Source organism: Lagopus muta, chromosome 19, assembly GCF_023343835.1.
Source record: "Lagopus muta isolate bLagMut1 chromosome 19, bLagMut1 primary, whole genome shotgun sequence".
NCBI lineage: Eukaryota > Metazoa > Chordata > Aves > Galliformes > Phasianidae > Lagopus > Lagopus muta.
In genome coordinates, this window is record NC_064451.1 from 7,136,592 (window position 1) to 7,164,001 (window position 27,410).

The 27,410-nt window shown below is 50.3% G+C and overlaps 3 protein-coding genes across 7 annotated transcripts in view; 1 reads left to right on the forward strand and 2 right to left on the reverse strand.

Moving 5' to 3' along the window:
* The window catches only part of VAV2 (vav guanine nucleotide exchange factor 2), a 99,897-nt gene extending 91,733 nt beyond the window's left edge, over positions 1–8,164 (reverse strand). For both annotated transcript variants that reach the window (XM_048965900.1, XM_048965899.1), the window contains exon 1: positions 7,553–8,164. In XM_048965900.1, coding sequence (XP_048821857.1) covers positions 7,553–7,756 — 204 coding nt within the window. In that variant the 5' untranslated portion in view covers positions 7,757–8,164. The remainder of the gene's footprint in view (positions 1–7,552) is intronic.
* Positions 8,165–10,838: 2,674 nt separating this feature from the next.
* Positions 10,839–19,212, forward strand: BRD3OS (BRD3 opposite strand). Its single transcript, XM_048965928.1, has 2 exons — positions 10,839–11,441; positions 11,585–19,212. The coding sequence occupies exon 2, from the start codon at positions 12,053–12,055 to the stop codon at positions 12,320–12,322; it is 270 nt and encodes an 89-aa protein (XP_048821885.1). The 5' UTR covers positions 10,839–11,441; positions 11,585–12,052; the 3' UTR covers positions 12,323–19,212.
* Positions 18,533–27,410, reverse strand: part of BRD3 (bromodomain containing 3) — a 32,652-nt gene continuing 23,774 nt past the window's right edge. For all 4 annotated transcript variants that reach the window (XM_048965903.1, XM_048965901.1, XM_048965902.1 and 1 more), the window contains exons 7-12: positions 25,263–25,391; positions 24,550–24,741; positions 23,488–23,723; positions 22,669–22,961; positions 20,704–20,832; positions 18,533–19,924 (exon numbers count right to left, since the gene is read on the reverse strand). In XM_048965903.1, the coding sequence (XP_048821860.1) occupies positions 19,809–19,924; positions 20,704–20,832; positions 22,669–22,961; positions 23,488–23,723; positions 24,550–24,741; positions 25,263–25,391 (1,095 nt within the window). In that variant the 3' untranslated portion in view covers positions 18,533–19,808. The remainder of the gene's footprint in view (positions 19,925–20,703; positions 20,833–22,668; positions 22,962–23,487; positions 23,724–24,549; positions 24,742–25,262; positions 25,392–27,410) is intronic.

Sequence of the window (27,410 nt, forward strand, 5' to 3'; positions counted from 1 at the left end):
TTCCCCCACAGGTCTCCAAGACGAGAGTTGTTTGCTTTTCTCCTCCTGAGGCTCACCAGCAGCTTTCTTGGAAGATCACTGACGTGTACAAGTGCTTCCCAAAGCACGTTGGCTCTCAGTAGGCACACAAGGCTGCCCCAGGTATCAGACACATTGCCTGTCCTGGGGAACCACCAGGCTGTGTGTGTGGGTTTGAGACACAATAGCTCTCCACAAACACATAACAAAATATAAACATCCAGCTACGTTCACAAGTATCTCCCCCACTCATGTTGCTTCTGCCAGAGGTGAACCCTGCCTTGGAAACCCTGTAAGGCAAACCTTCCATGAATGCAGTTGCTCCTGCACACACTCCATGTATCTGATAAACTCAACACAAGCAAACTGCCTTTCCTAGAAAGCAAACCAGTCTCTAAAGCACGTCTCAGATCAAAGCAGTCTGCTGATGCTCATTGAGGGCACTGCCTGACCCTCACAGCACTGCAACGGTGTTTCCCAGAGCGACTGAGCAGCATCCCCCATCTGTGAGCCCCAGAGCAAGGCTGATGTGTGCTCAAGGCTCGGGCATTTTTTTTTCCTCCCTCCCATGGGGCCAAATGCTTTTGTCATGCACATGGAGTCGAGCAGATTTCACAGACAATTCCGTGTTTGCAGCACAAACACAAATCACTCCTCCTGCTCCTCCCCTTCTCGGTCTGCTCTGCTCCCTGCCCACTCCCTTTCAAATACCAGATGTTCCATTTAGCAGTAAGCTACCATAAAACACAGCAAAAGATATGAATGCTATAAAAAGGCCAATTTACTTCCCCCCTCCACCAGCGTTGAAGCACAGGGCTTGAAGAGAAAGAGCAAATTTCCTCTAGAGGAACTTTTCCACCTCCCCCATTGATCAAGGCAGAGCTGGCAGTGTGAGCTGAGGTGTGAACCCCCCTCACCCCACAGACACCACCCCGCTGTCATCGCATCCTGCACAGTTGTCAACATCTGCATCACTGCACCAGGTTCAGCCCCAGGTCAGCTGTCAGCACGGGTTCACGCTGCTCCCGACACAGGCATCCAAGGCACCGCACAACCAGAGGTGCCCCCCACATCCGGCAGACCTGGCAAATTCAAACCTGAGATGTCAAGTGGTGTCACAGCAAATAAAGGCTGATTTCCAAGCGGGTCTCTACCGCAGGCAACGCTCTGCTCCATCACAACACCCATGAGCCAGACCCAAAGAGCGAGTCAGGATATGAGTCAGGCTGGTGGCTTTCCAAGGAGGCGAAGGAGGACCTTCCAGCTGGATGCTGGCTGCCCAGACAGGGCAGTCCCCCGAGTTAGGAAACAACAAGAGCAGATCCTGCGTTATCTCCTGCCACCCAAGCGACAACGTGCAGAAGGGCGGAAGGAAGACAGTGGGAAGGCTGCAGCCTTTGTTTGGTGACGGAAAGGCTTCCAGCCATCCCAGCCATCACATGGAAGGGAATGACACTGGACAATGAAGATGTGGCAAGATGTGCTCTGCAGGGCTTTTTAGACAGCCCAGGAATCTTGGTGACTGACACAGCACTCTGCGGTGACTTCTGCTACGGATCTGCAAAGCGACCCATCTGTACCCAGATTTGTCCAGTGTCTTTGATGAGTCATTCAGAATTTTGTTAGAGCACAAACACCTTCTGACACAAGGAAATAAGAAAGAAAAGGCTCAATGTTTCACTCATCTTAAGGACTTCACAGGGATAAACCCAAACGGTTACACCCCAGCTAAACCTTCCTGCTAACAAGGAGGAGACCCATCAGGTTGCACTCAGCCAAAATGGTCTGGATTCACACCCCCAGGAGGAATATCAGCAGAATATTCATAGAACGTAACCAGAAACAGGAAAGGTGCCTGCAGCAGCTTAACTCCTCAACAGCCCCACACCCAACAGCAAAAAAATCACAGCTCTAGGGAGAGGTTTGCTACCCACACAAAGTGCCCGTGCTCACAGGGCTCAGCAGCTGCAGGGCCACTGATAAACTCAAGCTACATGAGTCCCCACCTCCCAACCCCAACAGCAACTGCTGCAGCAGCAAGGCTTTGCTGCACACACAGCTCTGTGCTCTGCTGGCTGCTTTGGCAGAGCTCTGCTCGGCCCCTTGCAGAGCTCACAGAGGGCGGAGGACAAACGCGGCCGCTCCTTGGGTTGCATCATTGGATGGAACACAACATTGAGCTGCAACCAAAGAAAACAGGAGGGGAGGGGGGGGAAAAAAAAGTGTAAAAAGTCATTTTTATTAGAAACAGAGCTTTTCCGGGCTGCCCTGTTCTTGATAGGGAAACGCAACACTGGGAAAAGTCATTTAATTAACAGTGGGCTTGAAAGTTGTGAAAACTCTCATTTTTATTAGCAGTTGCCCTGAGACAGGAAGAAAGCCTTTCCTTCTCCTTAGGAAAACAACTTCAGATGGAACACAGCTTCGGATAAAGCAGAATCCTGGGGATGCAGAGTACAGGTGCACAGGGTGGGAGCTGAGCAGGGAAGCTGTGCTCACTGCTGTGCTTTCAGCTTGTTTCTGGTGAAGGATGCAACTGAGGGCCAAGCCTGCATGAGGGAGGAAGAAAGCAGTCATGCAGCTCTAGGAAGGTGCTTCCATGCTCAAAATAAATAACTAACAATGAAAACAGAGCTGCGGGATCAGCATAGTTTGAGAGAATCCCTCGGGAGGGCTGAGATCAGAGGAATTTGAGTGGAGAAGTACGGCAGCACGAGGGCTCCAACGCCGCGCTGAGAAAAGAGCTCTGTCTCTTTAAGAATGGACAAAGCAGCAGATCAACAATTCGCCCTGAGGTCAGTCTGAAGCAACATTTCTGTCCCAGCCAAGAGCTGGGCTCCGTCTGGCTGCGGAGGAGCAGAAGGAAGCATCGGGTCTGCAGAACCCAGGAGGTGATGCTCAGCCCCCCAGGGCTGCACAGCCATTCCTCTCAGCACAGTGTAACCCTGGTGCACACCTGGCCTGGTCCAGCAAAAGCCTCAAATCCTGCAGCCTAATCTCTCGCTCAAGCACTGGGACCAGACAGAGCCAAGCAGCTCAGTATCACTACTGCAGAACAGCAGTTTATCTCCTGCAGGAACCAAGCACCACGATGTCTGTTGCCTGGCGGTACCCCAGCCCAATGGGACACCACCAAGGATGCAGAAATGAAGCAATTCTTGCAGCTCATCAGCCTGCTGTTGAGAGAAGGGGCAGCTTCCAAGCTTGGTCCCAAATGGAAGAGTGACAGAACAGCCTGAGTTTTGGGGCTTTGTGTTTTTCGAGGCAACTATTCACAAGATTGCTCCTGCACTGTATTGAAGGCAGGTATTTAACTCTCATCTACCATTCAACAGGGGAAAAAAAAACCATCCTCACTGCTTTTTATGCTCCTTGGCACAGCCTGCAGGATCCATCCAACACCTTCAGTCACCTCCTACCCCAGCAGAGCACACAGGAGCCTTCAGCCTCAGGTCACATCATACCTCATCACCTCAGCCAGCAGAGAAAGAGGGCACTGCCTCCAGCTCCAGCGAGCTTTCAGGGTGCTCTCTAACGTTTGCTCCCAGTGATGCTACAGGAAGATGGGAAGGAAAACTGCAGCGGGTTCCTATTTGCAAGGCACTCCCGAGTTCGGCCCTACAAAACAGAGCACCTTCTCCCCCCCCCCCATTTGTAAAGCTCAGCACATCCGAACGGGAAGTCAGTGAGACACAGTAAACAGTGATCTGTAATGAGGCCATTTTTTATAGCTGCTTTTGGAACAGAACTCAACTTCAAGAAGCAGAGAGTAAATAAAAAGCAAGGGGACCTGAGCGGGGTAAATTGGAGCTGCTACAGAGCAGCGGAGAGATGGAGAGCAGGAGGTGAGAGGGGTCAGCCTCCCTCTGCCAAGGAAATCGCTGCCTGGGAGCACAGATACACTGTCCTATAGGGGAACTGCTCTCCTATATGCAGGAAAGCATATGCTCTCCTATATGCATTCCCAGCACACCAGACTGGCTCTGTCTGTGCCATGGTGCTGGGTACAGCCTCAGAGCCGGACTGCGCTCAACCACCTGCCAGCTCCTGTAACACTGCATTCAAGTTAACTGCTGTCAGGACTCATTGAAGCAATTACAGCCATCATAGTTACAAAGCCTCCAAGCGGCACTGAAGTCCCAAAGCCTCCTGAGTAATTGCTGCACAACACACAACGGCGCTCTCCCATCTTCCTTGTACCTGGGGGAGGCATTCGGAACAAACCACCTGCTCCCAGTGGCACAGCGAATGACTGCCTACATCACCAGCAAGTGGGACTCTGATCCCAAATTATTCCCATCTCTCAGAGGACCGGCAGCCTTGCAGCTCAGGCAGGTGTGCAGCATCACAGCACTGCTGTACGACGCAGCAGCTGAGGCACGGGGCCAATTACGTTTGCTGCATCTCCGTCTCGGGAGCCCTAATAAGGCACTGCAGACTGAGATGGATTATCCACAAAGAGATGTCAATATGCAACAAATAAAAACCCTTAATGAGCTGACCATTGCTGTCAAGCTGACGTCTGTGCGCACAGATGCACCCATCAGACGTGTGGCTGCTTAATTTCAAGTATCCAGGAGATAGAATCACTAAGGTTGGACGAGAGCTCTGCAATCCTCAAGCTCAACCCGTCCCACTGCCCACGTCCCCCAGTGCCACATCCACGGCCCTCTCATGGAGGATTAGTTTTATCCAAGGAGAATGCAAATTAAAAAGAAAAAAAAAATCAATCTGCAATCTTCCCTGAACAGCCTCATATATAAAATGAACAGCCTCACCATGCTGAATGCAAGCAGAAAGTCGTTCCATTTGTATTTGGCCTGAGTCTTAACTGAGTGATGATTCAAAGCTAATTATTGATGGAAATCTCGAGCTCGCAGCTCTCCATCTCACAAAGAGAGCACAGGGCAGAGAACAGCTGCCCCAAACCATAACAGGCAATGGGGAGAGCAGCAGGGCGCTGGGCATGGCTTTGAGTAGGAGCAGGGAGGGCAAGCTGGAGGGTGCTGCACCCACCCACATTCAGGTATCAAAATGCCTCGCACTGCTCTCAGCCAGCTGGCAAAACTGCTTAAATTGCCCCCAAAATCCAATCACTGTAATCGACGTGGTGATCAATAAGCGCTGAGGGCACGCGCTGCAGCCCCACTCCCACCCTCTCCAGAAACAGCCTCCACAGCAAAAGCAATTAGCAGAAATGAAGTTTTACTCCAGGCTCATCAGCAGCAGCCTCACATCTGCCAACTCTCGGAACAGAGTGGGGTTTTAAGGCTTCTTCCTGCTTATTATGTCTCCATAGAGGTTCAGCAACTTCGAGTGGGCAAGCAAACAGGGTCACCCTGTCCTGCCAAGCATCACCAGGGAACCCTGCCTCTGGGATCCAGCAGTAAAAAAAAGCAAGCCTGAGGTCACAGCCTCTTTGGGTTTAGCAAATAAATGAGTTAAAGGAACACAGCCTGGTGCCACGGAGGGAGGAACTGCAGCAGCATGGAGTGGGAGCTCAGCAAGGAGGGGACACCAGGCCACCCCTCTGCAGCACAGCGGGATCCCTGCAGCCTCACCCACTGCAGAGCTGAACCCGAGCTCCAGCTGAAACAGAACCAAACCAGCAGGGATGGGGGAAGGTAAGAAAACACACGACAGCGTCTGGATCTTTGCTGAGATGGGATTTCACCTCTGGCCTTTGAAGTGGTGCTCACCTCAGGCAAAAAGCTGTTTCTCCTTACGCACCTGCACAGCCCCATTTGATTCACCCAGAAGGAGATGACAGAGCATTGCTGGGTGTTTCAAGTCTGGCACACGTGCCTCCGTCCCCTGGCACTTCACATAAACGAAGGAAACTCTCTGCACAAGGCAGGCAGCTGGTGACCCAGCCCAGCCTGTCAGCCTGAACACACGTTTAATATCCAAAACCACCTCTGAAGTTTGAACACACTCTGTCTTGCACATCCCAGCCTGTGTCTGAACGCATCACTGCTCTTTGACAAAAATCCACACCTCCCTCAGGCTCAGCTCAGCCTGCCCTCCCCCTAAAGCCAACGAAGCACCGGAGTATTGCAGGCAGAAAGCAATGGAGGACAGCAGGGCTGTGAGCTCCCACCTCCATTGCGGGGCAGGAGCTGCTCTGAGGCCAGCAGGAGCTCCTTCCTAAACTGCTGCTGGGACCTCCCCCAGATCACAGCTGCCATCCCTAATCCTGATGTTACTTCCCCAAGGGCAAGGATTAAACCCAACCTAGGTTCGCATGGCTACAATATTTCCTTGAAAGAACAACCCCAGGTCGCGCCATTCACGGCGTGTTTTAACAGAGCTCCCCACACAGCTCCAGTGGGACAGCTTCTATTTGCTCACAACAGCCTTCACAGAAGGCAGTTTGCTCAGTTTGCCCAGAGAACTAAAGGGAAACCCCCAGCATTGCTGCAGCCCAGGAAGAGGCATCATTTCATGGTATTCACACTGAGCATCAGGCCTGAGCAGCTCCCAGGTGAGCCGTCCTTGGGCACGCAGCTCCCCAACCACACACAGCTGTGTGCTGCTGGGAGAGAGGGCAGGACAGCCCCGAAGCAACCTCCCCTTGGCACAGAACTCCAGCACAACAAGGGAGAGGCGCTTGTGGCCCCGCAGCGTGCTTGCGCAGCACAGAGCACAACTCAAGATCACGTTATACATTAGCTTTCAAATACTTGGATAAGCAGAATCTCACGTGCCCTCGCAAGTAGGTAATTCCCCCTCCCTGCTCACCGAAGGATCCTCAGCACAGGGGATTGAGGCTGCGTGGTTTGCTGTTTGCAATCGATTTCGTTTCCCGATTCCCATGCAAATACCACACACAGCTCCAAGTGCAAAAACGCAAACGGAGCATCTGAAGCCAAAACAACTAGAGCCGGTTTGAGGTTCGTCGCCATCAAAACAGTCAAAACCTCGAAACAATTCCAAGGAATGGAATCCTAAAGCTTTACGGTTCCCGTACCTTCGAGTCATGGATGGGAGCTGGGCAGGGGGACGGCGAGAAACGGGAATAGCGATGGGGACAGCAGGGAACGCAGCGAGAAACGGGAATCCGGATGGGAACCACAGCCGGACCCGGTGCGGGAAGGGACGGCACTGCGGGGCACCGGGATGTGCGCGGCTGTTATTTTTCATTTTCCTGGGGAAACTTTTGCTCTCAAGGTCAGTTTCCTCCCAAGGCAGCACTGGAGACCGCCGGCTCCTCCAGCGCATCAAAGCCGAATTAATGGCTCATTAAGAGCCCGGAAAGTAATCACGCAGCCCTCAGCTCTGTTAGTTGCTTTTGTTTCCGGATGATGTAAATACGGGAGAGAAGTTTCCTTCTTTCCCGGGGACGGAACCCCCAGCCCCCACTCCCAGCCCGTTCCCGTGGTCTCCCCGCAGAGGCTGAGCCCCGCGGTCCGGTAGAGGAGGAGGCGATACAGACATCGGCACAAACCCTCCCCATCCACGCGTGCCACGAAGTTTTTGCACGAGCACCACAAAGAGCCCCACGGAACCCCCCGACTCCCTCCTCCCTTCCTACCTGGGACATCTGGGGCCTGAAGTTGATGTCCTTAAGATCGATGGAGCCGGGAGAAAGGTTGTGCAGCAGTTGGCACAGCAGCACCCCGTCCCGCAGCGCCTGCGCCAGGTCGAAGACCACCGCCGAGGGCCAAACCACGCGGTGGTTGGGGGGCAAAACTTTGCAGTCGATCAACCACCGCCCGCACTGCCGCCACTCCTCCATGGCCGCGGCCCCGCTCTCGCTCTCGGCCTTCCTCCTTCCTCCTTCCTCCTCCTCCTCGCCGCTCAGCGAGGGGCTGCTCCGCTCCGAGCCGCCGCGCTACGGCTCCGCTCCATCGCCGCCCGCCGTCCGGGGAAGCATCGCATCGCTCCTCCGAGGAGGAGGAGGAGGAAAGAGGAGGAAGAGGAGGCGGGGGACGGAGCGGAGTTTTCCGGCGAAGGGCTGCCCCTGTGCGGCCCCACTGCCGCGCTCAGCCGCACCGCATCGCCCCGCGGACAAAGGGCCCGCCGCCGCCTAAGTTGCGTCCTGCCCCCAACCCCCCCGCAGGCACCGCCCCGAGGAAAGTTGCGGGGCCCCACCTGCACACAGCACGGCTCGGACCGCCGCCGTACCGGGTGGCAGTTTGCTGCTCCCCCCGCACAGCCCCGCAGCCCCCGCCCCGACGGGAGGAGCTCCCGGACCGCCCCCCCCCCGCCCCTTTGTCTGCGGGAGCCCCAGCCGGGCCGGGGGGAGGGCGGTGCGTTGCCGCCTCCGCTCCTTTTTTTTTCATTCTTTTCCTTTTTTTTTTTTTTTTTTTTTCCCTCTCTTTATTTTCCTTCTTTTCCCCCTTTTTTTTTTTCCACTTTCCTTTTTCCCCCCCCCCCTTTTTTTTTTATATCCCCTCTTTTCCTCCTCCTCGTGTTTCCTCCCCTTTGCTTCGCGCAGAGTGCAGCCCCGCACCCCGTCCCGCTTTGTCTGCCCGCTCCTCGGCTCCTGTTTGAACCACGAACACCGCACGGAGACGTTAACCCAAACAAACGATCCTTCCAAAACACAAAGACAACTCCGTTAATTAATTACCGGTGTCTTTATGACAAACCTCATCTCTCAGCCATTCACTTGGCAGCAAATTCTTGAAAATCTCTAATTTTCACTGTTGGCGTCCATCCAGCTCAGCACGGCCTCTTTTCCGATCAGCTCTGAGTTGTTTTGGTTTTTTTTCAGAGATCCTCTCCCAAGAGTTTGCCAATTCATTCCCATCGCAGAGAGGCAGAGCTGGGAGCAGAGCCTGGGCTGGAATCAGCGATTCACCTGGACGTCCAAATGCAAAGCTGACCTCTGAGCCAAGCAGGGATGGGGAGAGAGAAACATCACCAGTGTGAGCCCTGAGGATGGGGAGGAGGATCCAGGACTTGTGTGGCGCCCAGATCCCTGCAGGGGAACAGGGATGGAGCAGCACCTGTGTGCCCCAGCCCTGCAATCAGAGCTGTGCTGAGCCCCAGCTGCACTCAGCAGCACTGATTTCAGGCAGCAGGAGGTGTGGAGATGTTCTATGTGTGCTGGGCTGCCCGGTCAGCTCAGGTCTGTGGGTAGAAAACTACAGAGGGGTTTGCTCTAACCAGGGCTGCTGGCAAAGGCCTGGCTTTTTGCTATGTGGTTATGAGCAGAGTTGGGCCCCGGGCACTTGGAACAGTCACAGCATTCTGTGGGGGGTGGTGCCGAGGGAAGTTTGCCTCTCATCTACTGGGAAAACAGTGGAGAGCAGAGATAGCAGAAAACTAACAAAACAGCAGCAATAAAAAGAATAGCAAACAAAGCGTGGATCTGTGAGGCACCCAAAGGTGGACATCTCCCTCTGCTGGGGGTTGGGTGCAGAGCTGCGCTGAGCCATGCTGCGAGTGAGGCTGATAACCGAGGGTGCTGGGAAGATCATAGCAGAAGTAGCATCGTGATTATTTCCATTCTAAAACAGTCTCAGTAATGGAGTGCAGGCCGGCAGCGAGTGCTACAGGGGGGTACTGAGCTGAGAGGGGCTGTGGAGCGTGGGGGTGAAACTGAGGGTGTGGGAAGGGAAGAAAAAAGGAGAGGAGAGATAAGGAGAGAAGAAAAGAGAGGTGGAGAGGAGAAAAAATGAAAGGAGAGGAGAGAAGGGGATGGAGAGGAGACCCTCCAGGACCTCCCCAGTTTCCGAGGCAGCCACGTCCGCGTGCTGCCATCGCCCCCTCCCGGAGCGATCCGTGCGTGCAGCAGCGCAGCCCCCGGGCCGGGTTCGGAACCGGCCCGCTTGGAGCCGACGTAACGCTGTGTTGAACGTCGGGCAGCTTTGGGTGCGGGCGGCCTCCCGCACAGCCGGCACATCCCGAGTTTTTATCCATCTTTTGTATCTCTTGATCTCTTCCCTTTGCAGCTGTGCCTGGCGAGCTGCTTTACAATGCGCTGTTCAAGATGCTCCTGTACTTCCCAGACCTTTTTAAGTCACTGCATTGTGATTAAGAGCTCTCCTCCTTTGTCACTTTGGGGTTAGGGTCAGAATTGGGGTTACAGTTAGGGTTATGGTTATCATTAGGGTTACAGTTACAGTTAGGTTATTGTTATGGTTAGGGTTATGGTTATCTTTATGGCTAGGGTTTGGGTTACAGTTAGGTTATGGTTCTGGGTAAGGTTATGGTTAGGGTTAGGTTACAGTTAGGGTAACAGTTACAGTTAGGGTTAAGTTATGGTTAGGTTACACTTATGGTTCTGGTTTGCATTGCATTACATTGCAGTCCCAAGGGCGGTCATCCTGACTTAAATAAAAGCGTTTGTTGTATCAAAGGAGATAAGCACAGGGATGAGTAGAAATGCTGGGTCTGAACGACAGCATCCTGGCTCATCTCCCCCTGGATCCACCGCCCCACACATCCTGTGTCCAGGTGCAGCGATTGCAGCCCTACTGCCCTGTGTTTTTCTATGGGGCAGCCTTGGGGCGAGCAGAGGAGTTGCCCCAGCACTGCACAGAGCTCTCACCTTATCCCTTCTGTTGCTGCTGCTTCCAGGGTTTATTTTTAGTCGGAAGGGCCCCGCTGGCAGCCGGCACAGGGCTGTGCTGCAGTGGATGGGCAGAGGCAGCTGCTGGCTTTGGGGCTGCAATTCTCCCCACCTTCAGCACCTCCTGCTGTGCTCTGAGTTCTGGGAGGGGATTTCAGAGGGGATCAAAGTACCGGGGGGGGGGGGGGGGGGGGAGGAGGAGAAGCGAATGTATGCAAAAAAATATAATGAAAATATTGAATCTGGTTCCATTTAATGATGATTTCAGATTGTAACGATTTCGCATTCTGCAGCCTCCACCAGGTGGGGCCTGGGCTGATTCCTCTGCGCTGCCGGGAGGCGGACGGAGCTGCAAAGCCGCGACGTTTCCGATAGTAAACACATCCACAGCGCGCTCCTTCGCGTGCCTTCCTGTCTCCTCTTTGTGTTTGGTCTCGGTCTCCCGGGAGCGGGGAATGCAGCGTGTCTGACAGACGCCAACCCCGCACAACGGAGCAGAAAGCGGCTTTCTTCGGCCCTGAGCAGCAGATCAGCTGGCGCTGCGATTGCAGGACGTAAGAAGATTGCGAGTTTAAATTTAGCATCATCGGGAAAAGAGCGAGCTCTCCTCGCAACGCATTTCGTGCTGTGTTTAGCCGGGGGGGCTCCCACGGACGGAAAGGCAGAGCCCCAAGGATGCTGCTCTCACGGGGCTGCGGCGGTCCCTACCAAGCGGCTCCCCACGGCTTTCCCGCAGCGTTCGGACACGCGTGGAGCGACTCCGCCGTTCCCCCCCCCTCTCGCAGGCCGGCCCCGCTGCTGGCTCCGCCCGCCGTGATGCGTTCGGGAGGCGTCTCCGCTGCCGCCGCTCCGCGGAGCCGAGCCGGGGCCGGGCCGAACCGAACCGAACCGCGCAACGAGGGTACGGGGCGTGGGGAAGGCGGGGATGGGGGAAGGCGGCCGTGTAATGGGGATTATGGGGGCCGAAAGGGATGGCGGTGGGGGTGGTGGGAGTTGGGGAGCGCTGGGTGGGCCTCGCCGTGACCCCTCGCTGTGCCCCCTCAGGTTGAAGCGGCGAAGCGAGGAGGGAGGAGATCGATGGGCGGCGAGAGACCCGGAGCGGCGATTCGGCCTGCAGCGATGGATGCGTGATCTGCGGAACGCCGTCCGTCCGCTTGCAGCACGGTGACGGGGGGACGCGCGCCTTGGCCCCATCCGAGGGACACCCCGCAACCCGCCGACACCGCACGCGGAGCTGCTCGGAGGGCACCGGGACACGAAGGCAGTGCCAGCCGAACCGCGCCGCGATGTCGCCGCTGGGTGAGCTGCGGGAAGGCCCCGCGCGTCCCTCCGGCGAGGCCGGGCTGGCCGCAGGGAGCGCTGAGTCCGCGCATCCCCTGCCCTGAGCCGGCCCGGCATCGCCTCCGTCCCTGGGATGCTCAGCTCTGAGCGCAGCGCTACAGCCGAGCCGCTCCGACCCAGCGGGGTGTATTTCGGGAGGAAGTTCTCACCTCTGAAGGTGCCCTTGGACAGATGAGTGAGAAAGTAATGAACGGGCGGGTGCCCCTGCCTGAAAAAGCCTTGTCCGAGGGCTACGCGAGGCTGCGGTACCGGGACACCTCACTGCTCATCTGGCAGCAGCAGCAGCAGAAGTTGGAGTCGGCCCCCCCCAACACGTATCTGAGCCGCAGCCGCAGCATGTGGTACTCGCAGTACGGCAATGAAGCCATCCTGGTGCGGGACAAGAACAAGCTGGACGTCTCCAGGGACACGGGGCAGTCCAAGTTCTGTGCTATCATGTAATTTTGTGTCAGAAATCTGCACGTGGATGCGAAGCAGGTTTGCACAACCACAGGGCTGCGGCCAAAGCAGCTTAAGGATGGGTCTGAGCGGCAGCCGGAGGTTTCTGTTGCTTTGTGCTGTCGGTGGCATCCCATGTTGGGTTGGAAACTTGCTTGGGATGTGAGAGCTGGCAGCGCCCAACTGGACCACGTGGATGGAGCGTGTTGAGAACTCAGCCTTCCAAACACTTAGCAGGAAAGGCATGCTGCAGTTTCCCAGCAAATTGTCCTGTCTTGTGCCAGTTTGGTGCTATAGAAACAAATGACAGGTGGCACTTTTGGAGCCGATGCAGCAGAGCCCCTCTGTAGGAAGAAAGCAGCACGCAGCTCCTGGAGAGTGCTGCCTGCAGGCAGAGGTGGGCTGCAGAAGGAAGCAGCCTGCTGAAGGTTGCTCAGCATTTCAGTTTTGTTGCATGTAGTCGCTTGGATGGATTTATGTGCTAATCCTGGTTGGATGACATCTCTCGCTGTAGTAGATTTGGTGTGTACATACTGTGTTTGGCAGTGTTTGATTCAGCCAATGGAAGGCAAGGTCAGGCTGAGAACCACAGAATCACAGAATGGCCAGGGTTGGAAGGGATCTCAAGGATCACGAATCTCCAACCCCCTGCCACATGCAGGGCCACCAACCTCTCCATTTAATATTAGACCAGGCTGCCCAGGGCCCCATCCAACCTGGCCTTGAGCACCTCTAGGGATGGACAGGGCATCCACAACCACTCTGGGCAGCCGTTCCAGCACCTCACCACTCTCATAGTAAAGAACCCAACCCAGCAAACACCCAAACCTTTCTTAAAAACAAAGCAGCACCGTTTGCAGGGCTGTTAATCGCGTGCCCAGCACTGCAGTGTAACACTGGGCTGAAGGCACAGCCCTGCCTGGACACCCCATCCAGCAGTGCTGGGACACGGGTTCAGCTCCAGGCAAACCAGGACCCGGTGTTGACCTCCAGGTGGATCATTTACCTGCCTAAGTTCAGGTATTTTGTTGTATTTATCTCAAACCTCTCCCTTTCAAGCACTTTATTTTAACACAGTGAAGAAGAACCTTCTCCCCCCTCCCTGTGTGTGCTGAATGCTGGAGCACAAAGGCACTGAGCAGCACACACCCTCGTTACCCTGAGACCATACCCAGTGGATGCACTGCAAACCACGGGCAGCTGTTTGTAATGTAACTACTAATGCATGTGTGCGTGTTTGGTGCTGTGTGCGTGTGCTTGTAAAGCTAAACCTGCTGAGATGGACCTCCGTGCTTCACCCACCTCTGTGTTGCTCCATGCAGACGGTCCTCTTGAGCTCCACGGGACGAGCTGGGAAACGTTCTGATCATGTTTGCTCAACCTGGGAAGCAGAACTCAGCACGTGAGCTGGACTCAGGAAGCTGCTGGGTTGGGCAGAGCAGTGCCTGGGCTGCAGGATGCGGTGGGTGCTCCTAGAAATGGGCTCATGCAGTGCCCAGGGAGCACCGACTGCAGTCTGAAGATGAGGGAGAGCAACAGCACGTCCCCACCGCCCGCTGTTCCTTTGCTTTTCTTATAGAAAAAAAACAAAACAAAACACAAAAAACCCCACATAGATTTATTTTTTTAATTTCTGTAAGAAAGATGATGAGGATCTTGGGTATAATCAGTCCTTTTTTTTGTTCACGTGGCTGGGAACCAAAATTCACTTTGAAGAGTCGAACTACTCGAGAGTGAAAACTTGAAGTGCGTGCCTACATTGTTCCAGGATACGACAGCATGGAGAAGTGTGACTTGTCCCCTACCCCTCCGTCCCTGGGTGTGAGTGCATTTTCCACAGCAGAGTCCCCATTAGTCACAGTAGCTTCGTGGAGTGGCTGCTATGAAGTGAGCGTTGCTGCAAGCAGTGGTGGTAGATGCACTTGTTGAAAATGCTGCTGTAGCCTCTTGGATAAAGTGCATTAAAATGATTTGAATGCATCGCTCTGTGCACGCTTCTTAATTCTGCATCTTTAGCACTGTGGCACGCAGAAGCTGCTGTCACTGCCAGTCAGCCCCAGCAGGGCACTGCAGTGCCTGCCCATGGGGAGAAGCTGCTGGGGTGAAGGGGAAGTGCTGGAGATCACTGATGGAAGCAGTGAGCACATAGAGGGTTGTAAAGGCAAGGATGAAAAAGCATTTCCTTTGGAGGAACGACTGTCAGCACAGAGCTGCGCTGATACAACAGCAAAGCAAAACAGGTTTGCTGAAACCTTCGAGATCAGAGCATTTAAAGCCAGTGAGCAGGAACAGGGTTAGAGAAAGATTAACCCTGCTGGCTCCTGGCTGCTGTGACCCCTTCATATAAATAAGGCACACATCCGAGAAAGCCAACGGAAAAAACCACCTCCAGCAACCAGAATAGCTTTTGGCCACTGCACAGCAATGCCAGGAACTCTGCCCTGAGTGCAAGCACTGCTGCAGCTCCTCCTTCCCCAAATGCACCTCCTGTGACTTGGCTGCACCAGGGGGGAAGCTGGTAAGGAAACCCCCTCTGGTTCCTCCAGTTTTTGGGGGCTACAAAACAGCCAGCGTTAAACGTGGGTGATGTTTTCATCCTCTCCTATTGCAGGTCAGCTTCCCTCCATCAGATGCAGCTCTGACATGAACTGAGGAGGGCAAAACATCATCCATCCCTTGGCTGCATCAAAGCAGCCCAAATCTCTCACCAAAGGAGAGGGGCATTTTGCCCATTGGGTGCTGAGCTGCCATGCAGAGGAGCTGCAGGCCACACTGGCAGCCCAGCATCTCCTGTGCCCTGCAGGCACTTCGCCCATAAGTGCAGCACCAGCAGTGGGGCTGCAAACTGACATCTCCATGCTCACAGTGCAGTTTGTTTATGCTCCTCTGTTAGCAGTGCTGTGCAGCTGATCACTACATCAAACCCTGCTGGCTTTCGGCTGGAGAAATGCAACGAGGGGAGGCAGAGAGAGAGGAGAGGGGACAGAGGGTAACAAACCACACACACAGAGCTGTTTTTCTTTTTATTATGAAAACAAAACAGATGCCCCAGGACCAGGGTCCATTACCAGTAACATCAAAGATTACTTCCTAACTTCTGTCTTTTTAAATTCTGTTGTGTTTGAGGCCAGCAATTTGCAATAAACAAGCTAAACTACTTACACTGACTTCTTTTTTTTCTCTCTCTTCAGTAACTGACATTTACAGGAATATACTAGAAATGGCACTAAAAAGTTTTAAGAAAGAGAGTTACGGTAAGTTTGCATGCACATCATACAGAAAAGTAACAGCTTTTGTTTTTAAATATTAAAAAAAAACAAAAAAAAAAGGAAAAAAAAATACAAACAGCAAAATCATTTTGGATGGGTGATGCCAGTAGCAGGGATGAGCTCCCAGCGGCCTGTGCCGAACCCCAGAGCTGCTGGTTTATTTCTTTCTTTTAAAAACGACCTTTAAAAAGATATGCAAATACCATTTCTTACTTAAAAAAATGCATCCCGTTGTTTGTTCTTTTTATTTTCACAAGCAGAAAATGCTGCTTGTGTAAGGAACCCTCGGCCCAGGTTTGCCTGCAGTTCAGCCCCAGTGGGAACTGCCCACGTGTTGGAATATACCTTAAAATCCAGCACGAAAAAGGTGGTGATTTCTCTTTGCTGTGCCCCAATCCCTTCCCCCAAAGCTCCAACCCCAGCCTTAAAAAAACGTCGTTCCTTTCAAAGCAAATTCACAACTGGTCTAAGAGCCCCCAAAACGAACTAATGAGGTCACTGCAGTCTGCTTCTACCACACAGCACATGGGAAGAGGCCTCCCTGCTACCTAACCTGCCCCTATACACGCACACACCTGCCTGTGGATGTGGGGTGAGCGCGTGCATCTGCTGCAAACAAACAACAGAGCCCCAAACATCAGCACTGCAGCCACAGACCCTGCAGGTAGGAAAGCTTCAAGGCGCAGCAGGACAAAACTGATGAGGTTCAGTCAGCAGAAAGCTGCTCTACCCAACAGACGCCAGGGGACAAAGCAGGGCTGAGCCCTGGGGTGTTGGTGTGGGCCCACTGAGCCTGCATGTGATGGGCTGCCCAAAAACAGGCTGAGCTGACCATCAGAGAAAGCTCAGCCAGGCTTTAAAGGCGCAGCGATGCTGGTCGATGGCTCTGCTCAACGTAGGAATTTGTCAGCAAAACCAGCTTCACGTGTACCTATGAAATCACACTGATTTCACAGACACCTCCCCTGGAAAACAACGCCGCAAAAATCTCAGCTGTTTTTATTCTGGAGCTTAAAAACGTTATTTCAAATATTCTTTACACATTTGATCACTTCCAAGTGATTTCATGGCATCCTACTGGCACGTCACGCCACGCCAACTCAAATAAGTCTTCTATCCTTTCCGTTTCCAACTCAATTTAACAGCTGCTAGTTCTTATGGACTGAAAACACCTCTTCTTTCCTGGAGAGGCTCTGATCTGCAGGTACAGAAGCATCACTAATGGCACGTTGGGAGATAACAAGTGCTACAAACAACATGAATCCTAAGAACAACATTTTGCAGTGACCACTTGGTTTTTTCCTGAAACGAAGGTTGTGTCAGAATGGATTTCTCCTGCAAGCTGCCATTTCGTGGGAAACACCTTCACTGCCATGAAAGCTTTCCACTCAGTGGAAGCTGAAGCCACAGCCTGTTGGGTGCTGCCTGCACAGGAGCTGCTTCTGTCCACAGCAACCATCACCTCCCATCGATGGTGCAGCTCCAGTCAATGCACATGGGGAAGGATTTCAGCAGGGAGAACCAGGAGCCTGTTTGATCCGTGCTGTCATGGCACTGAAGTGGTTGCAATTACTTCAATTAAAATACTGGTTAGTTTTGATAATGCACATCTTAGGCAAAACGCAGGTGGAAACCAAGCCCATTATAAAAACAAACAACAAAGCTCTTAATTAGGTGTATATTACATCTCCTCATAGTCCATTCTGAAAATATATTACTAAACATTTGTCTAGGGGAAGGTTGTTTTTTGTAAGGGTGGAATGGAAAAAAAAAAATATATATAGCAACTAAAAATAACTTTATTGTTAATGGAAAAATCATTCATTTCAGTAAGAATCAGAGCACCCTACAGCTCACCTGATCCCAACACGAAGGAAACTCCACCTGCAAAGACCTCCAGGGCTCCAACGGGCCCAGCACCCACTGACAGCACGGCCCAGGGCTGCTCTGAGCAGCAGAGCTTCTTCTGACTCTCAGCTGAAAACGGCAGCTCCTTTCTACAGCTTCAGAGAGCGTGCAATGGTCACTGTGCAGAGACACAGAGCCACGCCAGCTGTGAGACCTGAACGGCATCCAGTGGTAGCAGAGCCTCGTGGGTACAGCCAGCAAGACAGCAGTTGATGGGCACAAAGTGACCGACAGCCACTCACCTACGTGAGAAATAAACACTGGTGCAACCTGCACCACTGGAGACCTCAGCAGGGTGAGCTTTGGGGCTGAGCCACAGCAGAGATGCAGCCATAGGGGCTGGTAGTGGGAGAAGGAAAGGCGTAACTTTCTGTTAAACTCTGTATATTTTCTTTACAATAAAAAGCTAAAAAGTTAAGAATTTACAATAAATTTCTGCCCCTCAGATTACAAACTTTATATAGTTACAGAACTGCTGTTTTCCTAAAACTGGATTATAAAATGAAAAATCAACACTGTTTCACACACACACACAAAAAATAAAAATGGAGAAGGGGAAAGACACGTGGAAATAATACAGACAATATAAGGTGTTCCATTAAGAAATTACATCTACCTGCACGTCTTCAAAATCTGTACAAAACAAGAAAGAAGGGGCTGGATTGGAAAGAGAGAGGACAGAAAACAAAACCCAAAGTGAACACACAAGACATGACAGAGCACCAGACACACAACAGGCTGGACCGTAGCACCTGGAGGTATGAAGTCCAGCGTATTTAAATAACATCTCTGTGTTCTTCTTCATCTGGTTTGAACCATATTAGAAGTCTGCATCATTTCTGCTGGTCTTATTACTTTTAGTGAGTTTTAAATGACCAATGTGTTTAATAAATAAAGTACTTATATATACACGTGAGACAGAAAACGGAGTGTATTGCAGCAGTGCAGGTGAAAACATTAGGCTGACTTGTAAGAAATTGCTAGCCTTAAAAAACTGCCTTCCCCTCATCCTCACCCTTCCCTCCCTCCACCCCCCCCCCCCTTTTTTTTTTCCCTTATAACTATAATTGAGGTAAACACTTCAGGATCTGGAAACCTGCACCCTGCATGACACAGAAGTAGCATTCCCTTTCTAGGAGCTCATTGCAGATACAAAGATAAAGGGTGGGAAAGAAACAAACGAAACCAAAACCAAGCAACAAAGCACACAACCAACATCCCTCTCTGAGTCCCCTGCCAGCTCAGCCTCAGCTGGGGCTCGAGTGCTCTTTTATTTTAAGCCCAGACTGAGGTGCTTGTCGTGGAGAAAGTACTTAAGCACGTGCCTAATAGTGAGCACACGGCTGCTCTTGGTCACTGCAGGCAGCGCGCCTCGAGGCCCAGCTGTACCTGCAGCCAGGAGATGCTTTCAGTTACAGCACAAGCTTTCATAGAGAATGCCAATTCCCTGGAAATTATCCATTTGATGTTAAAAATAACATCCCCAAGAAACTTGGGTATCTTTTGCTCCCTTCTTATCGTTGTATTCCCAAGGAAAATGGAAATTTGGAGTGCTAGAAAGCACACATACCAGTATTTCTATTGCTCATGTGCTGAGAATTAAATTCATGCTTAAATACCTTCCTCAACAGGTGCCTATGCCTCCACCAACAGTAACAAAAATGTTAGCAATCCACAGCACGTTGGATTTCTTCTTGTTTCTTCTTTTGTTTTTTTGTAAAAAAAGATGATAGCATCTGACATTTCCATCACACCGTAGACTTTGAGGTTAAGAATCCTAGTGCTAATAAACAAATACACCAACTAGTTCCAAAGCTACCATCTTTTAGATACAGTACCATTTTACAGATTTCCTTGTGAGCCAGGTGGGCTTATTAAAAGAGAACAATTTGGGGAGAAGGAAGGGGCAGAAGGGAGACGTACTACAGACTCTGCAGAAACCTACTAGTCACCTCCTGCAAAGAGTTCCAAGTTCTTCCATTTTCAACCAAATTTCTTCAGTAAAAAGTGTATTTTAGAGACTTTATGCAAAGGGAACTGCTTGCCATAAAGTCTGGTCACGCACACACAAAGATCTTCGACCTATTCATAAAAAAAAAAAGCGCCCCTGGAAAATGGAAGATACCTTTTATAACACTGAATTAAAACAAAACAACAACAAAAAAACCCAACAAAAGTCAGAGAGGAAGAAAAAACAAACAAACACCTGACCACCGTGGAACAAGAGCAGTACTTTAAGGAGAGAAAGGGACACTGCAGAGCATCGGTGAGGGTGATGTCCATTCTGTGCTGTTTGTGTAAGTGTCCTTAGCTCATTCTGAATCGCTGCTGTCTGAGCTGGAGCCGCTGGAGCTGCTGCTGCCTGACTCGGAGGAGCTGCTGCTGCTGAGCCGGGAAGGGCCCCCAGAGGGAGCAGAGCCAGATTTCTCTGCGGGAAAGAAGGCAGCAAAGTGGTGACTTCCAAGGAGCTGAACTCAACAGAGAAGGTTTGCCGATGGCTTTTGTTACCCACAGCTTCATTCATGGCTTCGTTTTGCCTAGACAGCTTATTGACCCACTGACTTTGCCAGCTGGAACAGTGCCCGGCCCAGGGGACAGCGGGGTTTTCTAATGCTGCAGGTGGCCATGAAAGTCTGGGCCCTGCATTGGAGCACTGCAGTGCCCTCCGCAGGGCTCCAATGCAGGGCCCAATCTTTCATGGCCACCAACAGCTGTGAAGTGCTCCTGGCAAGGTGGCACAGAGTGCCCAGGCAGCTGTGCTCACTGCCTGCTATGATTCAGGGCGAGGTGGAAGCAGCTCAATTTGCCCTGGAATAACCTTTCATCCCATCTTTCACACTACTGCACTATGAGGTGGCTTTTTCAATCCCACCGTGGAGAAAAATCACCTATTCAACATGCTATGGTACTGGTTTACTGTGATACTGTATGAACAACCCTGCAGAGACAAACAGAGCAGCACATCTTGCTCCGAAGTTTGAATCACCTCTAAGACAGGTCCTGTTTACCACCAAGAGGAGTTTCCAACAGGACAGGGACCGGAGCAAACCCCAAAGAGCAGCTCAGGTGCCCAGCAGTAACTTGCTGTGCCCACACCCATAGATAAACCCAAAGCTACACAAAGGCAGCAGGTTGGCCTTAGTGAAGACAACTACCTGCACACACAACTTCCCAGGCATCAGCAGCACACACAGCCACAGCCATTACCTTTCTTTGCAGGTTTCTTGTTGTTGTTTAACTGCCCACTGACATCCTGTAGCCGTTTTTCTAGTTCTTTCTTCTTTTCCTGAGCTAACTCCTCTTTAGACTTTGCTGCTTGCTTTTTCCCACTTGCAGCTGTGGAAGAGGAACATACAGTTTCTGAAACCGCATTGTGGAGGGTGCAGAAAAGGGTGGACATTGCTATTTCACAGGGCACATAAGTCTGTGCAAACACTTTGCAGTGAAGCTGCTCAAATCAAGCGACCACGTAGCAACTACACATCTCAGATAAAGGACAACACGTGAAGTTGCCTAGATCATCAGTCACCATCACCCTGTAACATGCACTTTTTGAGAGAGGCCTTCTGGAAAGTGTTCCAGGAGATAGAAATACATCTGTGCAATAATCTTGTGGTTACAGGTTACTTACCAGCCAGTTATATGCTCAATAGTTACATGTTTGTTATTACAGAATTGTTACATGGGCTTTCTGCCCTGCAAAATACAGCGTCCCATTAAATGCTGTCAGGATGAAGCAAGCATCTGCCATTAAAACTCAAGACACCTCACGTGAGAATAGATTGCTTTAAAGTTGCTTGAAATATAAAACCAAACAAAAATTAAAATCCAGCAAAGGCTGGCAGACAACAGGAATGTAGCTGCCTCGGTCAGGACGGAAATGGTGAGGAGTAACAGCAGTGCTAATGCTTCTGAGCAGAAGAAATATCACTCACAAGAGTAATTGAACACAGGTGTTGGCCAGTATCGGAAGCAGACGGGAGCCAGATATTTTGCCTGATCCAGCAAGGAAATGCCTATATTACTGCACACTGCTTTCAAGCAACTTTTTTTCTCTTTTCCTTTAAAGGGAAACTGGAAAGCAAAGTCCTAAGAGGGTGCTTGAGAACACTGAGCACCACAATAGGCAGCAGAGAGCAGGAGAGTCTGGGGAAGGTCATGCATCTGCATGGTGCCTGCTGAGCGAGCACAACAGCTCAGGGCATGCTGGGCTCAGAGCAGTGGACAGACAGACATCTGAGGTCATCTGTGTTACTCCAAAGCAAAAGGATGCCTCTCATCCCTAGCAACTCTGGAAAATGTTTTCCTCAGCTACTGCAGAATTAAAGGACTTGGAAGGGGAAAGAAGAAATCAAACCAGCGTAGCAAAAAGCAAAAAGAAGGGTCAAAGACTGAGTTTTGCTCAGGTGGCCTGGAAGTCCTGTGGTAACAAAACAGAGGTGCTCTGCAAGAGTCGTGAGTAGCTTCTGTGTTATATTCTTATCAGAACAACTTCCCACTTAACCTATGAATAGATGGACTGAGCCAGGATCACCTCAGGTAAGTGACATGCTATTGCTATTTAGCTGGGGCTCCATTCTCAAGGGGCTACTCTGTGGCTGAAGCACAGAAAAGCCTGTACCATACTGCACAGTACACTCCCCAGTGTATTAACATGCACCTCCTTATCTGACACATTAATACGTGGTAGGACTAGCAGTTCTGTGGCAAGCATACAACTCAGACACACCCAGAATGCTTACCTTACCCAAGTAAATGTGCGCAATTCATTAATTTCCTTGGTGTTTGGGTTTTAAACAACACTTCCTTCCTTCCTAATTAGATGATAAACTACTCAGGGTAAGAAACTGATCCTTCCACATATATGCATGTTACACACAACATAATGAGACTTTAACTGTATTGCTTATCTAGAACGTAGAAGGCACTAAAGATATCACACAGGTCTTGCAGAGGAATACAACGATCCCTCCAAGTCTCCTTGTGAGGGCCATTATGTGAAGAAAAAACCCCCAAAAAATTCTGCCATTTTCTCAGGTAGAAAAGAATCTCTAAAGATCCCAGTCATCATATACCCAGCAGCTGGATAAGAGAATCCCAACACACGTGCCCTGACTCCAAAGCTGAGCCCAAGGGCTCGTGAAGGACTGTGTGCCCCAAGAGGTAACTTACAAAATGGTTTCCTTTGTTTTTTCTGTAAACAAGATTTCACGTATCTCTCCAGTTCTCGCAAAGTTGTGGGCTTCAAGGTTTCAAAATCTATTTCTATCTCATCAGGATTGGAGTCCCTGAGGGAAGGTTCTCGTGACTGGATGATGTGCACCACTCTGCCCAGCTTCTCCCCAGGCAGGCGGTTGATGTCCAAGCTGAGCTGTCGTTTCTCATCATAGGTCATGGGCAGGCCTTCCTCCTCCTCATCCGAATCATAGGTTGCAGATGCCTGTTTTCCTCCTTTCTTGGGCTGCCTGGGGAGATTGGCAAGCATGGAAACATTCATGGGCATATAAGGAGCAAAGAACTCTTTCTTCTACTCCCCTTGTAACAAACATCCCAATGTTTTTGGCTTTGAACCTCTAGCCAGATAGCTTGAACAGCACCACAACTTTTGGAAAAGTTCAGAAATCTGAGATAAGCTGCTCTACTCCAATTATATTTTAGTGCTGTGAGGCACGACAACAAGCCGAAGCAGCAGCAGGGGGGGCAGAAACAAAATAGCATGTTATTGCTGGCTGGGCAAAAAGGCAAAACCTTATCTGAGAGCGACTAGGCAGGGATTCTGAAAGAGTCAGAAGGTGGAAATGTGATGGCTGTGCTGCCAGCCCCAACTTGAAAACTCCCTGAAGCTGTCTGTAATGGAGATGCTGTTCGATGGTGAGTTAACCATGCTGACAACCGAGCTTCACCAGGGAACAACAGAACAGGAGGGACAGAGCTGGGCTGAGGGCTCTTTGTGTTCCCACTTAAGGCAATGTGCAGGAGACAAGCTCTCACCTGCTAGCTGTGGTCGTACTGTTTGCCTTTTTAGCTGGGGCTTTCTTCTGCTGGGTTTGCTTTGGTGGTTGAGCCACCTTAGGCTTCTTCTCCTCCTCAGCTTTTACTTTGTGCTTTTCCTTTTCCTTCTCTTTGTCTTTCTTTTTCTTCTCTTTTTCCTTCTTCTCTTTTTTTTTCTTTGGTTTGTTCACTGGCGCTTGGGACAACGCAGCTAGCTGCTCATGGACTGCCTTTAGCTGGAAGAGAATGGTGAGAAAATACATCAGACTTCAAGGCAAGAAAACTGATGCCTCCATGCACTTTTCCCTCCATATCCTGGACATGTAAGTATATCTCAAAGTTAGTAAGCCTGCAGACTGAACTTAGGAAACTCTGATCTGAACTTCTTCATAGAATGCAGTGCAGGTGTGCAGAAGCTAACTGATGTGAAAACTTAATTCTTGCTTCACAGGAGGCAAATAAAATACTTAATAGCTTTGTCTACAGTGCTGACAACGTGGGCTCTGAAATGCTAGGTTTGCTTCCTACTACCTTGCTCTGAGACACTGGATAGGGTACTTTATTAATGCTTGGTTGCATTATAGCAGCACATACAACCACTGTAGCAACTTGCCCTCTACACGAGCATAATAAGAAAAGCTATGGCTTATGGTCTTGCAATCACAACAGTCAAAATAGTTCATTCTATGGAGTACACAGTGAAAACTTCCCACAGGAAGCTGTGACAGATTTTGTCGTGCTTGAGCTCTCACACTAAATGGATCTCTCAGTGCTTCCCAGACTCCTACTGTCGATGGTGGCTGAATACTCTGGGATGCCCAGAAACAAGCCCAGAGCAGCAGCACTGAGAATGGTTATCTCAAAGAAAATTAACATCGCATCAAAAGTGCACTAATTATTTCCCTGCTGAGAGCTTTCCTCTTTGAGCTGGCAGAAGGAGTGATCTCCCTGCTGCATCTCAGGCTAGCTGGGATTTTTAAGAACTAAATTAAATCCTCCTTCCTGCTAAGCCCTTTTCTACTGCAGACACACATGCACACACAGCTTGGCCACTACTGTAACCTGCTCCTGGAGCTCCGCCAGCCGAGTGGCTCGCTCTTCTTCCGAGTCTGAGCTGTCTGAGTCAGAAGAGCTCTCCTCACTGCTGTGACTGCTCTCTGTGCTTTTGCTCACAACTGGTGCTGTTGGAGGAGGAGGAGGAGGGGCCTCTGCAGGCTCATCAGGCATCTTTGCAAACCTCATCTCAAAGACATCCTACAAGAGAGGGGAAAAAACGGGTGACAAAGGAGCCTCACCCACAAAGACCTCATTCTGGTCTTTCAAACACAGCAGACACATTAGCATAGATCAGGGTCTTACTGCACTAAATAAGGTGCTGTAATACTGAAAGATGATGAGCATTCTAGAACATGGACTGAAATCATCATAGTAAGAAATAGCTGCCCCTCTTTTGAGGGGCAAAGTTCAAGGCTTATCCAAGACTTGGCAGGGGAAGCTTTCTGAATCTCCACGTTTTGTGGCCCAAGAAAGAGTTCCCATTATTCTATATGCCAATGATTGTGAAATTTTAAGAGTGGGACATGGCATTGGGCTATGCCATGTGCAGAGCATGACATTTCTGCAGCAGAGGGCATGAAAAGGCTCTTTTCAAGGGCTGAAGGAATCACTGACTCACCCCCGATGATGCCAAGAGCAAATCCATGCCCGGATCTCTGAATGGACACCTCACAGCTAGGCTAACAGACCCTGAAAGATGCATTTAGCTACACCATTACCTGGAGCTTCCTGGCCATGGCTACCACTTCGTGGTCTGGAGGATTGTACTTGTAACAATTAGAGAACATTAACCGAATATCTGCTGCAAAACCTTGTGCATCCTGGTATTCCCGACTGTCCATCTTTTTCTGCAAGCAAACAAGCCAAAGGAGAAGGGGAGATAAAGCCATAAACAAAAGGCATTTTGAACAATTACATGGAGGACATGTGCGTCATGGAGAGAGCTCAGAACAACTTCAACAATCACATCTGTCTAAGAGAACAGTAGTTTGATCAGGCTGATTAGTTTCCAAATAACATTTAGAGTCACTGCTTTTAAAAAGAAGTAAACAAAAACCAGACAACTAAAGCTAACATAGTTCCACAATAGTTTAAACTCTCATAATTCTAAATTTGGGTTATTTTCTTTGTTTTTAAACAATACTCTGCAAGTTTGTCAGTGCCCATAGTTTGTTAGAGAGCCATTTAGGAAACGTTTACTGGACCAGAAACCAATGTAAGTAAAGCAAAGGGCAAAAGGACAAGAAGTCAACAGTTACAACTAAAGGAGCACCCTCGTTTCTACATGCTGCTTGGGTATGTTCACTGCATAAATGTGAAAAGGCAGAAAAGATGGCTAGCACCTAGTCTGACTAACACAAAACACTTCTCTTGGTGATGTCTACAGCCAGACAAGCTACAAAAGCAACTCTAGATTTAATAAAGTCCAACTGAGAGATACAGAATTTGCCCTTCATGAATCTGTGCCTAATGTTATTTTCTCACTGCAGTGAGGATAAGTATCAGGGACTAAATATTTCCACCTTGATCCTCTCATTTTCCTCACCATCATCCACTTCTCTTGCTGCCTGGGACTGAATGACTTGGTTTAGAAAACAATTCACAGCACTCCTAGCACTTAATTGGTTTTATGCATGTATTACTACCACATATAAAATCTTAACTCCAATTACTCCTTCCAAAAGGAAATTTAAAGAAGGTTAACACTAGATTTCGTTTGCATTTTAAAGAGTCTGAAGGAACTCACTGCTTGCCAAGTGCTTGCAGGCCTCCCTTTTGCATGCCTCGTGCATCTGCATCCCCCAGTGAAGGGAAGGGGCTGCCTGACACGCAGCAGACAGGATGGGCAGATCCATCCTCCACCAGAGCAGAAGGCTCAAGGTCTGCAGCTCACACCTAAGTCTCAACCCAAGCAAAACTCCTGCTTGCCCAATGGAAGCAACAGACATTTCACAGCTCCACTGTAGATACTGGAAACACCTTGAATCATTGCTAAAGCTGCTTTGGTCCAGAAAAAGGCAGAATTTCACCTCCAGGGATGCACTGAAGGGGGCTGCACTCCTGCAGCATCTCATCCCACTGTATCACAGCCAGCTGCCTGTCAAACTTGTGTCACGAGAGCTCATTTTCTTGGTAACAATAAAGGAGGAAAATCCTCCGAACCGCAGCACAGAGATGGGAAGGGAATTACGTTTGTGCCTCTCCTGTCTGAAGAAGAGCTGGCCCTGCTTGAAAAGTGTCTCAGGCCAACCCCAAAGCAAAACAATACGTTCAAACGAGAGGGGCTGTTTATTCTAAAATACATCTTCCTTTGTGAAAGGCCTTTTTGATCCGCTGTATTTGTTTGGCACACACAAGGGCTGATTACAGCCTGCGAAATACATTTCAGCATCTAAGGCTTTGCTTTCATCCAAAACCAACAGTTTCATAGCCCAACAACATTTTAATCTGCGGATTTTTTTTTTTTTTTTTTTGCTTTCTTGTAAAGAAAAATTAACTTGACAAAAGAAAACAGATTTTAAAATTATGCAACAGAACATATTTGGGCTATAAACTCATTTCGAGATATTCAGCTGTTAACTACTTTTTTTTTCCCCCTTACATTTACAATGGCAAATCAGAAGTCATAGACAGCAGGACTGGAGGGGCTGGGAAGGCAGCTAGAAAAATCTTATTTCTCTCAGCAATCAGTGGTATTGTTCAGTATCCTTTAATGTTCAGAAATATGTTTCCTAATGTCTAGCCTCTCCTGCTTTAAAATAAGCCTTGTCCTGCCCACAAAGGATGAAGAGAAGACATTGTTCCCACCCTTTCTGCAATCTTTTACAAGTTTGAAGACCCAATACGGCCCCTTTTCATCTTCTCCA

Bases quoted from the DNA above. Each gene is read 5' to 3' on its own strand.
- BRD3OS (XM_048965928.1), top strand. From the start codon at position 12,053: ATGAGTGAGAAAGTAATGAACGGGCGGGTGCCCCTGCCTGAAAAAGCC.